General features: G+C 33.9%; 2 protein-coding genes and 1 pseudogene across 2 annotated transcripts; 1 reads left to right on the forward strand and 2 right to left on the reverse strand.

Annotated features, from left to right (window-relative positions):
• Positions 1-1,366: 1,366 nt before the first annotated feature.
• On the reverse strand, positions 1,367-2,367 carry LOC120280697 (auxin-responsive protein IAA7-like). Its single transcript, XM_039287624.1, has 4 exons — positions 2,164-2,367; positions 1,959-2,091; positions 1,814-1,877; positions 1,367-1,724 (listed from the first exon to the last, which is right to left on the reverse strand). The coding sequence occupies exons 1-4, from the start codon at positions 2,264-2,266 to the stop codon at positions 1,674-1,676; spliced, it is 351 nt and encodes a 116-aa protein (XP_039143558.1). The 5' UTR covers positions 2,267-2,367; the 3' UTR covers positions 1,367-1,673.
• A 1,776-nt stretch (positions 2,368-4,143) lies between these two features.
• On the forward strand, positions 4,144-5,528 carry LOC120281193 (annotated as a pseudogene).
• A 2,512-nt stretch (positions 5,529-8,040) lies between these two features.
• Positions 8,041-13,352, reverse strand: LOC120279934 (la protein 1-like). Its single transcript, XM_039286611.1, has 10 exons — positions 13,211-13,352; positions 13,029-13,107; positions 12,792-12,941; positions 11,696-11,838; positions 10,290-10,438; positions 9,897-9,980; positions 9,433-9,802; positions 8,990-9,134; positions 8,522-8,600; positions 8,041-8,357 (listed from the first exon to the last, which is right to left on the reverse strand). Exons 1-10 carry the CDS (start codon positions 13,259-13,261, stop codon positions 8,261-8,263), a joined length of 1,347 nt encoding a protein of 448 aa, XP_039142545.1. The 5' UTR covers positions 13,262-13,352; the 3' UTR covers positions 8,041-8,260.
• Positions 13,353-16,519: the final 3,167 nt, after the last annotated feature.

Here is a 16,519-nt window from a genome sequence, read left to right on the forward strand (position 1 = left end):
TTATTTTGATCATTGTTGTCCTTAGATTTCTTTTGCATCTTTATTATTGTTAAGTGAAATGACTCGCAAAACTTTGAAAATAATTTATATAAAAAAGGCTATCAAATTTTTACCATAGTATTGATTTAATTACATATTTTTGAGTAAAAGTTTTCAAATATAATTATAAAAAGAGCAAGATTTTATAGGTTTAGCCTAAAATATGAGAGGAGGCAGTGTTAGAGCCAAAGCAGAAGCTGAAGGCACTAAAACCCACAAAGCTCTGCAAATATTCTTTTGCGTCTTATGATGAAACACTCTCATTCTTTAATCTTTAAAACTTTTTCTGAGTTACATAAAACGCGTCCTTTCTTTTTGCATTTAAATTCATTTACATTTCCATTCATGAAACAAGCTCCTTTTCTTTTCTTTTTAATAAAAACTAACATTATTAGATACAAATCAAACATATTTGGATTTAACTCAATTTAAACGTTTAAGGTGATAGAATGAGAAACTCAATTTTATATACTTAGATTCATGATTTTTAAATTAACCGTATGGCTATATAATGACAATAATAATACACTTTTTAATACGTAATAATCTATGGCAAGTAAACCAAGTGAGCTTTGTTAGAGAAATTGAGATTTTATATATTTAAATCTATATATATTTTTAAATTAACCAATGTATAAGACTATTAGTTATTATTAATTACTCCCTAACAATAAAAACTTTATTTGAAGCAGTGAAAAAAACAGGCATTCATGCACATAAATGGATTAGATGAAAGAAACCACATTTACCTCATAAAATTCTCAAGTATGCCCCTCACTTTGTATTGCAGGCTTGCAGCTTATATAATCTCTGATTTATGAACTTATTTTAAATATTTTTGTAATATAAAGAAATCATTTCTAATTTAGTAGTATAAAGCTATATTTGATAGATTAAGAAGTACATGCCAACATTCTCTCTTTATTTTTATTTTTATTTTTATTTTTTAAACACTCTTAAATCATGTCGGATACTCAGACTTTTTGGGCCCAAAGTTTGGTAAACTGAAACATCAACTGGTTATGTTTGGCTGCCTGCTTCTTTTCACAAACTATGACCATCTAACCATCTTTTGAAAATTTTTATTTCATTCCATTAAACTTAAAGCCCAATTTCTAAACCATGATGTTAGCATGCACTTAGAGATTCTCTTTCAGTATGTTCTCAAAGTGTAAATCACTAATAAAAAGGATAAAGCATCACATGCACATATATTAATATATATATATATATGAGAGAGAGAGAGAGTGAAGAATAGACATGATATATATAAATTATGATAAAGAGTGAGACACTGAAACATTCTTTATGGCTGAAAGATTCTCAATGAAGAACCATCTCACATGCACAAACAGGATTGATCACTTAAAAAAGTACAAATTTATGCTTCTTTAGAGACATAAAACAAATCAAAAGGGATCTGATGCTGGATAATGCTTGCTAGAATCCTGGATTTGAACATTAATCTATTTGCTTGCAAATTTACATGCTGATCTGATGTTCCCTTCCCTCACTAACAACCCCTCAGAAACAAGATAAAGAGATCAAGATTTTAAACTCACAACAACAAAGTGTTAATAAACAACAACCACAACAATAACAACAGCAGCAGCAGCAGCAGCAGAGTGTTCTTCTCATCTTGTGCAGCTTTCAGGTGCTGTTCTTTTCCTGCTCATAACTCCCAACTGAAACAAATAGTATGAACATAATCAATCTAACAACCAAAAACTTTCTTTTAATAATTCCAAGTGTAACTATATGTCTTAGTTCTTACTGATAATCCAGATAGATCAGATGTCTTTAGAACTCTCAACCGTTTTGCTGTTGATACAAACATGCTGCATTTTTCCAAAGAATATATATATCAGATTTATTTCCATATTAATCATGTAATGTTTTCCTAGTTTTTTTAAGCTTACTTCCATGGAACATCATCACCAACAAGCATCCTATCTCCTTCAGTGTCTTCATAAACTAGTGTGTATTCACCACTCCCATCTAATAAACCAGTTAGCACTAGTTTCTCTTCCACTGTTTTCAGATCTCTTTGTGCTGAATGAAAAGAAGTTATTAGTATTCAAGTAAATTTATCAAAGAAAATTTACAATGAATATGAATTTATACCAGAAAGAAGACCTCTGAAAAGGTTGTCTACAGCTAAAGAGAGTTCTTCATAGTTATCATAAGCATTCAAGTCCACTTTTCTTCCAATTGGAATTCCATCCATGTTGATCTTCACAAACAAGCCTTTATTGCTGTTTTCAATCTTGTTTACATCCTCGGTTCCGTCGTTTTGTTGTTCGATAGATGGTTTTGAGGTGCTAGCAAGTTTTTCAGGAAAAAGACCGGATTGGAGTCAGCCTACTATCGGAACATTACCTAGTTCTACAATTCCACAAAAAAGCATAAAATAGAATATCATAATACAGTCTAAATACTAGAAATATATAGTCTGTTTATCTTGTGTTCATGTTTTAATACTAAAAACACAGCAAGTAACACTACAAGATCATATGAGACAGTAAACAGTAAACAGTAAAACATACTGGCTTTTTGAAAATCATGAGTTCTTTCTTTGAGACTCTTGAAAAGTAGTACCTAGTCTGTAGAACTGTTTGCATTCCAGAAAACGACAGATAGAAAAAGTAGAGCTTCTTCTCTTGTTTCTGCTGCTGCTGCTGCTGCTGCTGCTGCTGCTGCTGTTCTTCCTTTCCATTTAATAATCCTGAAAATTTAGAAACAAAATAACAATGAATACTTGTTATATATATAATAAAACATGGTGATTTTCTTTTGTTCTAACCTTCTGGTTTTTGATTGAACTATAGTCATGAATCTTCCTGCAGTTCCAGCACAAGAGTTTGGCATGATCATTATGTTGTTGTTGTAGTAGGGTGTGAGTTAAGTGAGGCAGAGAGTTAGAGCAGAGCTGCTTCTTCCAGCCTCCAGGAAGGCCAAGCCAGAGCTCTGGCCTCTTCTCAGCTTCATCACCAAGTCCATTCACTCTCACCTCTAGTAACTATCCACTCCTCTCTTTTTGAGTATCAAATCCAGAAGCTTAGGCTTCAACTCTTCTTCCATCTCTCTTTGGGCTCAAAACAATGCTAACAAGCTGAGCGAGGCTTTCAAATAGAGACAGATAGAGGATGAGAAGGAATCAAAAACAAAAAGCAAGAGAGGACAATAACAATAACAACAACATAGCAATAATAATATATAATAATAATAAATAATAAATGAGTAAGATCATAAGACCCTTTTGGGACAAAGAAGTCTGGAGAGAGAGAGAGAAAATGAGAACCTTTTAACTTTTGCTTGAACCAAGGCTGGGACGAAGTCATCCAAAAATAGCAAGAACAACAACAACAACAGCAACAGCAAAACAGTGACAGAGACAAAGCAAAAAGATCAGTTCCTTTTGAGTTCCTCAGAAGGCATGAAATCCACTGCTTTGCTCTCCTGTGACTCAAGTCCAAAAGTCCCAAAGTCAAATGGTTTCTGTTTCCCTCGTGCTCTATTTCCCTGATACAACCTCTGTTTGTGAATTATGTATTTTATGAGTCACTTAAAAAGGGAGAAGGAGAGAAAGGACATGGGATGGGAGAGAAAAGAGGAGAGATTCAAGGCAGAGCAAAAGGGAAATAGAGGCATTAGGCACGCAAAGGATTTGTGATGAAATGGAGGAGGCGTGCAAAGAGAGCAGAGTAAACGAAGAAACAGAGTAGAGAGAGACAGATACAGAGACAGAGAGGGGTTGGTTGAGAAAGAGATGGAGTTCTTCCCAGCCTTTGGACAAAGTTAAAGGTTACTACTTTCTCTCTTTTTTTCAGACTTCTTTTGTCTCAAAAGTCTTGTGATCTTATCATTTATTATTTATTATTATTATTATTATTATTATTGCTGTTGTTATAGCATGATTGTCGGCTGCTACTCTTGCTTGTTTTTGAGTCTCCTCATCTCATCTGTCTCCTATTTAAAAGCCCTGCGAGCTTCATTGCTTGTTGTTTTGAGCCTCAAAGAAAGATGGAAGAAGAGTTGAAGCCCTCAAGCTTGGACTTTGATACCAAAAGAGAGGAGTGAGATAGTTACACTAGAGTGTGTGAGATGAATGGACTCAGTGACATTGGGAAGTTGAGGAAGAGGCTGGAGGCTCAGGCTTGAGCCTCCTTGAGGTGAAGATAGCAGCCTCTGCTCCTAACTGCTGCCCACTTTCAACTCCACCCAATAACAACAACAACATCATACTTGCCAAACTCTTGTGCTGGAACTGCAGGAAGATTCATGACTATAGTTCGATCAAAACCAGCAGAGTTCAGGAACAAAACAGAAATATCGACCATGTTTATTATATATATATAACAAGTATTCATTGTTATTTTGTTTCTAAATTTTCAGGTTTATTAGAAAGGAGAAAGGAAAAGAACAGCTGCAGCAGCAGCAGCAGCAACAGCAGAAACAAGAGAAAAGCCTACTTTTTCATCCGCTGTTTCTGGGAATACAAACAGTTCACAGACTAGTACTACTTTCCAAGAGTTCAAAGAAGAACTCATGATTTTCAAAAGCCAGTATGTTTACTGTTTACTGTTTACTGTTCATATGATCTTGTAGTGTTACTTGCTGTGTTTTTAGTATTAAAACATGAACACAAGATAAACAGACTATATATTTCTAGTATTTAGACTGTATTATGATATTCTATTTTGTGCTGTGAATTGTAGAACTAGTAATGTCTCGATAGTAGGCTGGCCTCCAATCAGTCTTTTCCGAAAACTTGCTAGCACCCTCAAAACCATCTATCAGAACAACAAAAACTGACGGAACCGAGGATGTAAACAAGATTGAAAACAGCAATAAAGGCTTGTTTGTGAAGATCAACATGGATGGAATTCCAATTGGAAGAAAAGTGGACTTGAATGCTTATGATAACTATGAAGAACTCTCTTTTAGCTGTGAACAACCTTTTCAAGGTCTTCTTTCTGGTATGAAATTCATATTCATTGTAAAATTTTCTTTGATAAATTTGACTTTTTGAATACTAATAACTCTCTTCATTCAGCACAAAGAGATCTGAAAACAGTGGAAGAGAAACTAGTGCTAACTGGTTTATTAGATGGGAGTGGTGAATACACACTAGTTTATGAAGACACTAGAAGGAGATAGGATGCTTGTTGGTGATGATGTTCCATGGAAGTAAAGCTTTAAAAACTAGGAAAACCATTACATAGATTAATATGGAAATAAATCTGATATATATATTCTTTGGAAAAATGCAGCATGTTTGTATCAACAGCAAAAACGGTTGAGAGTTCTAAAGACATCTGATCTATCTGGATTATCAGTAAGAACTAAGACATATAGTTACACTTGAAATTATTAAAAGAAAGTTTTTGGTTGTTAGATTGATTATGTTCATACTATTTGTTTCAGTTGGGAGTTATGAGCAGGAAAAGAACAGCACCTGAAAGCTGCATAAGATGAGAAGAACACTTGCTGCTGCTGCTGCTGCTGCTGTTATTATTGTGGTTGTTTGTATGTCTAACACTTTGTTGCTTTGTGAGTTTAAAATCTTGAGCTCTTTATATCTTGTTTCTGAGGGTTGATTAGTGAGGGAAGGGACATCAGATCAGCATGTAAATTTGCAAGCAAAATAGATTAATGTTAAAATCCAGGATTCTGGCAAGCATTATCCAGCATCAGATCCTTGTTTATTTGTTTTATGTCTCTAAAGAAGCATAAGTTTGTACTTTTTTAAGTGATCAATCCTGTTTGTGCATGTGAGATGGTTCTTCATTGAGAATCTTTCGTAGCTCATAAAGAATGTTTTCAGTGTGCTCACTCTTTGTCACTTAATTTATATATATCATGTCTATTCTTCACTCTCTCTCTCTCTCATATATATATATATATTAATATATGTGCATGTGATGCTTATCCTTTTTATTAGTGATTTACACTTTGAGAACATACTGAAAGAGAATCTCTAAGTGCATGCTAACATCATGGTTTAGAATTGGTTTAAGTTTAATGGAATGAAATAAAATTTTCAAAGATGGTTAGATGGTCATAGTTTGTGCAAAAGTTTAGCGAGGCAGCCAAAACACATCAGTTGATGCTTTCAGTTTACCAAACTTTGGGCCCCAAAAAGTCTGGAGTATCCGAGCATGATTTAAGAGTGTTTAAAAATAAAAAATAAAAATAAAAATAAAGAGAATGTTGGCATGTGCTTCTTAATCTATCAAATATAGCTTTATACTACTAAATTAGAAATGATTTCTTTATATTACAAAAATATTTAAAATAAGTTCATAAATCAGAGATTATATAAGCTGCAATACAAAGTGAGGGGCATACTTGAAGGTTTTATGAGGTAAATGTGGTTTCTTTCATCTAATCCATTTATGTGCATGAATGCCTGTTTTTTTTTTTCTTTTTTCACTGCTTCAAATTTTTTTTTTTAAAGTTTTTTATTGTTAGGAGTAATTAATAATAACTAATAGTCTTATACATTGGTTAATTTAAAAAAATATATATAGATTTAAATATATAAATCTCAATTTCTCTAACAAAGCTCACTTGGTTTACTTGCCATAGATTATTACGTATTAAAAAAGTGTATTATTGTCATTAATAGCCATACGATTAATTTAAAAATCATGAATCTAAGTATATAAAATTGAGTTTCTCATTCTATCACCTAAAGCGTTTAAATTGAGTTAAATCCAAATATGTTTGATTTGTATCTAATAATACTAGTTTTTTTATTAAAAAGAAAAAGGAAAAAAAAAGCTTATTTCATGAATGGAAATGTAAATGAATTTAAATGCAAAAGAAAGACGCGTTTTATGTAACTCAAAAAAAAGAAAAAAGTTTTAAAGATTAAAGAATGAGAGTGTTTCATCATAAGACGCAAAGAATATTTGCAGAGCTTTGTGGGTTTTAGTGCCTTCAGCTTCTGCTTTTGCCTAACACTGCCTCCTCTCTTTTTTTTTTTTCATATTTTAAGGCTAAACCTATAAAATCTTGCTCTCTTTTATAATTATATTTGAAAACTTTTACTCAAAAATATGTAATTAAATCAATACTATGGTAAAAATTTGATAGCCTTTTTTATATAAATTATTTTCAAAGCTTTGTGAATCATTTCACTTAACAATAATAAAGATGCAAAAGAAATCTAAGGACAACAATGATCAAAATAATTTCTAAATTTATATATATATATATATATATATTTTAAAATTTAGAAATTATTGGTCTTTACCCTCCAAAGTCTAACCATGGGTGAGTTTCAACTTTCAAGTTTTCAACCAGCCAAAAGAAGGAAAAAATATTTTCAGCCATAAATGGAAAAATTCTACCAAACAACAAAAGACAATTTTTTGTGTGGTAGAAACATGAAATTCTCTAGATCAAATTTGACCAGAAACAAAAGGAATTGGTTAGAGACAAACATATGATGCCAAGAGATTAGTTATTCCATTGAGAAAAAACAAACCAAGAAAGATTCCAAATTGTATCTATTTTTGGGTACCAAATGCATACCAAACTTTTCCTATTCTATAAGAAAACATCAAGAAAAGAAAACACTAGTCATATTCCCTTTTATTTTCTACTTCTTTTAAAAAATCAGTTAATATGATTAAAATGAAAAATAAATTTAATACCTAATTAAATTTTGAGAAAATAAAAAAAAAAAATGCATTTGGGCTATCCAATAACATCATGCACATATACTCAAACAAAATTAAAACTGTAAGCAAAAGTATTTACCATACCCTGTGAAAGTAGGATTTACCGATGTATTCTTAGTATTTCAACTGAATCCAATCAGCAAAAACCGGAAAATTATACAAGCAAGCAAGCATTCTCTAAACACTCTACATAAGTTAACGACACGATAATTATCTACAACATAGAAGTCAATATTAGAAGCTCTACAATTTTCATATAGAACATAAATTTATGCAAAAAATATATGTAGCATGAGAAAACACTCTTAAATTTTCATACTCAAAAGCCATAGTGAGCAAGGCTTAATAATTAATTATATAACATAACCCCGTCCTGTAACAAGAGAAAGATCAAATTGCCCATGTAAATTGTCTAAATCCAAAATCGGGCGATTTCACTGCCAAGCATCAAACACAGACTACAAATGCCAAAAACATTTGTGGTGCACCATGCAGGGAGGAAAACACAGTTCAGAAAGTTGTATCATGACTTAGACTTTAGGAACCTTACTTGGCCTTGAAGCAGGTGAATCCGCATGCCTATTGCGCTTGCCATCGAATGGTCGACCTCCCTTATTTCCTCTACCTCTGTGGCAAACAAAGCTTTGAGTTAAGAAAAAAGTTCTTGGATCACAGATAATTACTTTCTCAACTGAACATGGTAGAGTTCAGCATTAGCCTTGATTGAGATTGTTAAACAATTGAAAGAGAATTCATAATAAATGGAACTGCTCAGAGAATAATAGTCACACCTTCCCCTGCCGCCTTTGTTTCCCCTAAACCTTTCCTGATTTCCTCGGAGCAAGTCCCAGTATTCCTTTTCAGCCTCACCTGGGAAGCACAAATTATTCAGCAAAGTTTATTTACCTCAATAAGGTCCACAAAAACCATCATTTAAAGCTCTCTCACTAGTTTTTAAGATCCGTCTCGTATGTGTAGAAGAACAAATGTGCTCTAATCCATTTGAGCTGTGATAGTTTCAAGGCTTCAATTAGAGTTCTTCTAAGGCCTTACTTCACTTATATATGGGGCAACATACAGTAAACTCTTGCAATACCAGAATTAAGAATTCCTTATATTTTACATATGAATTGTCATTGCGAACAATGCTATTAAGATCATTATTCTACTCCTAAAATAACAAATAAAGGGTAAATATTTATATAAATCCCAAACAAAAAAATAAATACAAGTTACTAATAGCATATTAGGGAGCATACCAGTAAGTGCTTCTAAGGTAACGGTGCAATTCTTCACAGTCAAGCCGCTTTCAACTAGTACTGCTGTTGCACGGGCTTTTACAGCTGAGTCAGAATCCTCAAAACGGATATATCCTGATTCTTCCCCCATTCTGAAGTCCACAAACTTCAACCAAAAAATCATGGATATCAGTGGATCCAATGGATATAACATAGCATAAAAAAAGTCCACAGTTCCCATAATAAACAGATCTTTTATTGAATAACCAAAAATCCTGTTCTTTTCTTTGTTTTTTCCCTTACTTTTTTTACTATCATTATGTATGATGAGGCAGTCCCAGCCAAAAAAAGTCATTCACAAGCAATGTGAAAAAAATCCAATTTACATGCATAACCATAAAAAAGAATGTAGTTTTTCAAGACAACAAAAGATAATGATGAAAAGAAGATAAAATCAAGAATACCTTGACAGTTCCAAATCTGTTAAAGATTTCCTTTAAATCCTCACGTGTCACAATATTCTCCTTGTTAACAGTTGTTGAATCCTTCTTGTCCTCTTCCTTTCCAACCTCATCTTCATTTTCCATAGAAGCGTCATTTGTTGCCTTATTTTCAGAATCCTGTAAGTTACCATCTTTTTCTACATTTTTTTCAGCATCTTCCAAAGAGTGAGATGCCATCGGTTCACCCTCAGCTGTTGCACTTGCAGTGACATTCTCAGTTTCTCTTTCAGGGACTACACTTTCATTAGCCTTCTCCTGACAATTTTCTTCAGTAGAACCTTCACCAGGAATACTCTTCAACTTAAATGCAACAATTAAACCTTTAGGATAGCTGCCAACACAAAATCACCCCAAGAGAAGCATGTAAGTTTGCTTTGCCAAAAAAAAAAAGAAGGGCAAAATATAACATAGAATTTCAGACTTACCTTCCATCTGAACCATCCTTCTTAAGAGACCTTGATTGTTCATATTCCTCTTGCTGCTTTTCCCTTACAGCATCAAATTCCTTTCTGAATCATGTGAAAACATAAAATTAGTTGTAAAAAGTAGTTGAAAAAGAAATGTCCTTAAGCTGGCAATTTATTTATTTATTTACAAAGGGGAAATGAGGAAAGGCACTCTATGAGGTCTGTCATTTTGTAAAGATAATATAGTACACAATCAATTAATTATCAACAGAAGAGGTAAGAAGGCATTAGAGATTAACGTAAATAATCAAACAATGAAAGACATGTTATTTCATCATCCAACATACATGCATCACATCATGCTGTAAGAGAAAACCAAAAGTTGTAACTTCATTTACAAGGGAAACTTACTTGGGTTTTATCTCTAGCTCTATGCCAGCATAAACTAAGTTGTCCTCTAAAACCTTCTTGGCATCTTCTTCCACAGAAAATTCAACCAAAGCAGTGCCACAGAAATGCTTTTTTTCAGAGACATGACGAGGCAGCCTGACACTGTTTATCTGTATGAGCACCAAACAAAAACATACATAAATATCTATGACAAGCAAAACATACACAACTAAACCAGCTTACATCATTGAATACGAAAAGCCACAAACCCTGTCATCATCTAAGCTACTCAGATAATATATTCCTCAAAAGAACCAACATGGGAACCATAAGATACAGGAATCGACGTCATAACAACTTTAGTTTCATAATTCATGTAACATAAACATTGGTGAAATTCAGACTTCCATTAATGTTAGAAGTTTAGATTTTAATCCATGATCCTCAGCAAAAATACCATAAATGAAGTTTAATTTTTTTGAACAAAGCAAAATTGACAGAAAAAAAAGAAGAAGAAGAAGAGTCAACAGAAAGTACATGAATTGGCACATTCCTTCATCACTTAATCATTTCAATAGAAGTTTTTAACCATGCTGATGATTTCAAAAAAATTGTCAAATAAACCACAACTTCAGTTAATCATTGAAGAGTCCAAGTGCAAATCTAGATCCCTTGTTTGCTTAATTCCTATATTATATATCCTAAAAATATTTTAATTTTTAAAGTAAAATTATATTTAGATACAAACTAAAAGCTTCCAAGAATTTTAAGCTAGTCATGATGTTTCAAATGATACAATAGTTCCTACTTTGTAAACATCATAGTGTTACAATGAGTCCTCAGATAACCCTTCCACATGTTGAATCTACAACACTCGTTGGATAACTTCACAAAAAAATAATTACTTCAATAAACAATTAACTTTTTTAGTAAATTCTAAAAAAAAATCCTTTTATTGATATAATAATCACCATCCCACTTTAAATTCATAACAAATAAAAAATAACCATCCCACATTGGAAGATAAAAACCAAGAATCAATCGCCCAAGGTCAAAAGACAACAATATAAGAGAAAGAATAAGGGATTACATATACCATAGAAACTCTCACGGATAACAGTCCCCATAAAGCATTGTCTTGAAAATTAAGTCATTGATAAATCACATCTACCAAATTCAAGAATGACTTATTTTTGAAGTAGTGAAACTTGCAAACTCACCTATATACTGAATTGAATTGCACACCCATTTAAACACAATTCAACTCCGACCGAAAGCAAAGGTCAAAACAAGGTGCAGTTTATGAGACAAGGAATTCAATAAAAGTATTGCGGTGCAAGCTATCAAAATTAAGTACAGGAGCAATATCATATTCCCACTATTATCCTGTTGTGATAGTTGCACACTTAGAGAAAAGCATCAAATACCTTTGCTAGTTTTCCAAAGAAAGCCTCAACATCTTCAAGCTTAACATCATAAGGTAAAGGGGATACAGCAATTGTTCTAGAATCTACTTGCTCTATGACCTCTTCTGGCTTCAACAATTCAGTACTTCTGCCTATCTTCTTCCCTGTTACATGTTATAAAATGATTATAAGGACATGCATGTATCTCAGTCACAAGGTAAGGCGTTGACCATGCAAATAACAATATATATATATATGTACACATATATAGAATAAAGTGGAAAGCACGTTATTTTTCACAACCACAACTTTCATTAATCACCAAATAGAAATAGGCATGTTGACAACCATTATTTTCCAATCACATATGAAGTGACAGAAGAACAAAAGCTACCATCACCTTAAACTAACATGGCATAATATCAGACCAACAAACCTAGAAAACAGGAGCTATAACAATGCTCAACTAAGATGCACATCTAATTTTTGCTTTTTTCCAAGACAGAAGTAGAACCAAGTAACATTAGAACATTTCCCCCTCGAATCCAAGAAGAGCGGGTGATATCTATCGACAAGAAGTTGTTCATATCTTTGATTTCTCAACAGTAACCAAAATATGTTGCCCACTATTAGGTTGGGTATCTACTATCTTTAAAGTAAAAAAACTCAATGCCCAGGCTCCTTTGCCCTTATTGTTTTTAATATCATATGATATTATTGATGTAGAATCTTCAAGCAAAACCTGCCCTGAAAACCATCAAGCAAATATTTTTCACTACATGAATTAATCCCTGCTCCTTATGGTTAATACTTCATCAACCTCAACAAGAGCACTTTCTGATTAAAATTCATGAATAAAGACACTGTTTTTCAACGCCTACTAATTGGACTGCCTCCAAGTTTTATTCCTAACATTGCACCAGCCACTAAGAACCACATAAATTGTAGCAACTACACTTCAGCAGCATATAATTAAATACTAAACAACATACAAGTTGTTCTTCCGCCAATCTGAAAAACCATCAATCTTAAAAATAACACACTTGCTGCTACAATTACATAAAAACAAAAAAAAAACAACCACAAGCGCCTGAAATTAACATAATTAGACACTCACCATCCTCCGATACTTTCAAAGCAACAGACTTCCTCAAAGTCTCAGCAACGGCTTGCACAGTCTCCTCCGGCACCTCCTCCGGCTTTACATTCCCCAAGCCAAGGTGATTCCTCATCCGTGCAAACGAGCAGATCAAGGCCAAGCTCACCACTAAAATCCAGTCAAGGATCATTATTGCTTCACAAAAAAATCACAAAAAATAGAATAAAAAAATTTCCACAAATGGGTGAAGGATACATCCATCCTCACTCTCCTGCACGGCCTTCTTCAAGAAGTTGTCCCGCGGGAGATTGCTATCACTGAAATAGAACTCCACCTACAATGAAACGAAAAACAAAAAATTTATCAAAAAAGAACGGAAAACATATCTTTCGGGACATAGATAGAGATTAGAAAGCATAAAGTTCGAAGCTTTTCACCTGGCGTAGAACTTCCTTGGCCTTCTGTGCGTCAAGAGAAGCTGCCGCCATTGTTGGGGCTCGGATTAAGGGGATGAAGAGAGGCAAAAATACGCGGGGTTTAGGGTTTGATGCGTGCTCTCGGAGGGGTTTTATTTCACAACTTGGACAGTGTTTTCTTTCCCCTTTTTTATTTTTTATTTTTGGATTTTTCTTTTCTTTTGGGACAAGGTGTGAGAACTGTGTTATAAATTCACTCTTGTTAAGAATATATATGTTATAAATGTAAAGATAGTAATAAGAATAGAGCTGGGAGTATTCTACAAAAGCCCAAAAACCCCGAAGAATTAAGTTCTTCTTCTTCTTTCTTCTTTTATTTCTCTCTTCTTTCTCTACTATATATCTTCAAAGTATACAAAAATGAGGGGTATTGATAGGGTTACAAGAGTTGAATGAGCGGCCGGGATCGATTCGATCCGAGCGGTCCAAAAATACCCGCAGTTGGTGGAATAGTAACGATGCGGCGTACATTACGATTACCACATGGCTACTGCTACGGTGTTGCGGTACTTCATGATGAAAATGCTACGATGAGGCATCCATTAAAAATATTTGTTTATAACACTCCCCCTTGGATGCCTACGACCAAAGGATATGCCTCGTTAAAACCTTGCCTCGGAAAAACCCATTGGGACAAAAACCTTGGCGAAGGGAAAAAGAGTCTGATCCCTCGAAATAAATAACTTTTTAACTCATATCGGAAAGTACTTACATCCTTAAGTCTTCCATCCCGATTTTGTATATAAGTCTTTGGTGAATGCACTTAGGAAGTGATTTTTGTGAATAGATCGACTGATTCTCATCTGGATTGAATCTTTTGAACTTCTATAACGCCTTCTTTTACGGAGATCGTGAGTGTAGAAAAATTTTTGGTGATATATGTTTTGCGTTTTGTCACCTTTAATATAACCTCCTTGTATTTGAGAAATACAAGCATTGTTGTCTTCATAAATTACTATAGCATTTGTTGTTACTGATGGTAATTTGCAGGATGACTGTATATGCCCTAATCATAGATCGTAACCATTGGTATTCACGACTTGCTTCATGGAGAGCTAGAATTTCGGCATGATTTGATGAAGTAGTCGTAAGAGTTTGTTTTGTGGACGCCATGAGATAGCTGTACCATTGTAGAAAACATGTATCCAGTCCCGAGATCGCCCTTTATGAGGATCGAGACGGATACCCGACGATCAAGCAAAACACGTGAGGGTTGGATGAAGACTCATGTCGATAGAATAAAACCCGGATCCGTAGTTCCTTGTAAAATAACGTAGCACATCTTTTTATTCCTTTCCGGTGTCTTCGTGTCGATGTAGAAGCGTATCTTGCTAGAAGATTTCTCTGCAAAAGCTATATCCGGTCTCGTATTATTTTGCAAGATACATTAATGCACCGATTGCACTTAAATATGGAGTTTCGGACCAAGAATGATCTCTCCTTCTTCGGGTGGGCGAAATGGATCTTTCTCGAACATCAAGAGTTCGGACGACCATTGGGCGTGCTCGATGGATAAAGCCTTCTCCATATTGAATCTCTTCGACGACCTTTCTCAGTATAGGGTTGATTGATGCACAAATATTCCCGAGGATAAGTGCTCGATTTGTATACCTAGAGCGTAATTTGGTCTTTTCCCAAATCTTTCATTTCAAATTCTTTTTCAAATATGATCTTTCGAGTCTGCAATTTCGGGAAGGAGTGCCTACTAAGATTTAAATCATCCACATATCTGCTATCACAACAAAAACCGTTAGTATAACTTTTAATAAACACACATGGACATATACTATCATTTTGGTATCCTTCTTTTATAAGATATTCACTGAGACAGTTATACCACATCCGTCCAGATTGTTTTAACCCATAAAGAGATCTTTGTAATTTAATAGAGTATAAATGATGATTATTTGTACTGTTTGTTTTTCTATATCCTTCGAGGATTTTTCATATATATGTCATTTTCAAGTAATCCATACGGATATCTTTGTGATGACATCCATCAGTTTGCATATCTAATTTATTACTACGCCATGGCAATTAAAAAAATCTAAAAAGTAATTCCATCCATTACAGGGAGTATGTCTCTTCATAATCAATACGGGCGTTTGAGAAAAAAACCTTGAGCAACCAGGTCTTGCTTTGTATCTCATAATTTGATTATTTTCATTTCTTTTTTTCTCACAAACACCCATTTATAACCATTGGTTTTATCCCTTACAGTGTTGGCACTATCATCCAAACACCTCACGTTTTGATAAGGGAATTTAGCTCGACTGGATAGCTTCTTTCCATTTTGCCAATCATTTCTTTGTCGACATTCTTCGATGGATCGTGGCTACTGGATCATTATCGGTGTTATTTCTATATCACGTAGCCATTGCGGATGAATATATCATTTATTTCGGTCTCATGCCGATTCAATCTTTGACCATCATCTACATAGCAAATTGAATTTTTCAACATTTTTCAAAAAAATATCATCCCCCATTTGATTCTTCATTAACTTGTTACGAGGGTTTTTATAATTTCCTCTCCCTTTTCACATGGGAGATCCTTATCTTTATTTTTACCTTCCTTTTTCTAGGAGGTGAATCTTTAGCACTAATTGGTCTTCCACGTTTTTTTGTCGTGGTTTTATTTTTCTACTTGATTTTCTTTCAGATGGATTCTTAGGAATCTCAATTCTTACGAAAAGCATTAGCGGTGGTATATATGATTTGGTTACCATTTTAGTATCGATGAATGCATCGGTATTTCATTTGCAATATTTTTGCAATTTAATGATCCTTTGAACTTCAAGTTCACATTCGTTGATACGAGGATCATATGTATGTAATCGTGATGCATTCCAATCAATTTCTTTTTGGCTCATTTTGGTAATCATTTCTCCCCTAATGCGAGGGAAGGCAGTTCATCAAAATGACAATGCTAAATCTTGCGATAAAATACATCCCACAGTAATGGTTCTAAATATCGTATAATTGAAGGGAATCATAACCAACATATATACCAAGTACTGCGTTGTGGACCCATTTTTGTACGATTTGGTGGTGGTATTGGCACATATCTTGCCTAACGAATATTCTTATATATGAAATATCAGAGCTCTTTTACCCATATAAGTTGGTGTGGTGAATATGAATTACATGCGATGGGTTGGATCCGTATTAAAAGGCTGCGGCATGCAAAAATAGCATGACCCATGCACTTATAGGCGGTTTTACGTCCTTAATAACATTGGATGAGCAATAATCAGAGTCTTTTTAATTA

This window comes from Dioscorea cayenensis, chromosome 17 (genome assembly GCF_009730915.1).
Source record: "Dioscorea cayenensis subsp. rotundata cultivar TDr96_F1 chromosome 17, TDr96_F1_v2_PseudoChromosome.rev07_lg8_w22 25.fasta, whole genome shotgun sequence".
Lineage (NCBI taxonomy): Eukaryota > Viridiplantae > Streptophyta > Magnoliopsida > Dioscoreales > Dioscoreaceae > Dioscorea > Dioscorea cayenensis.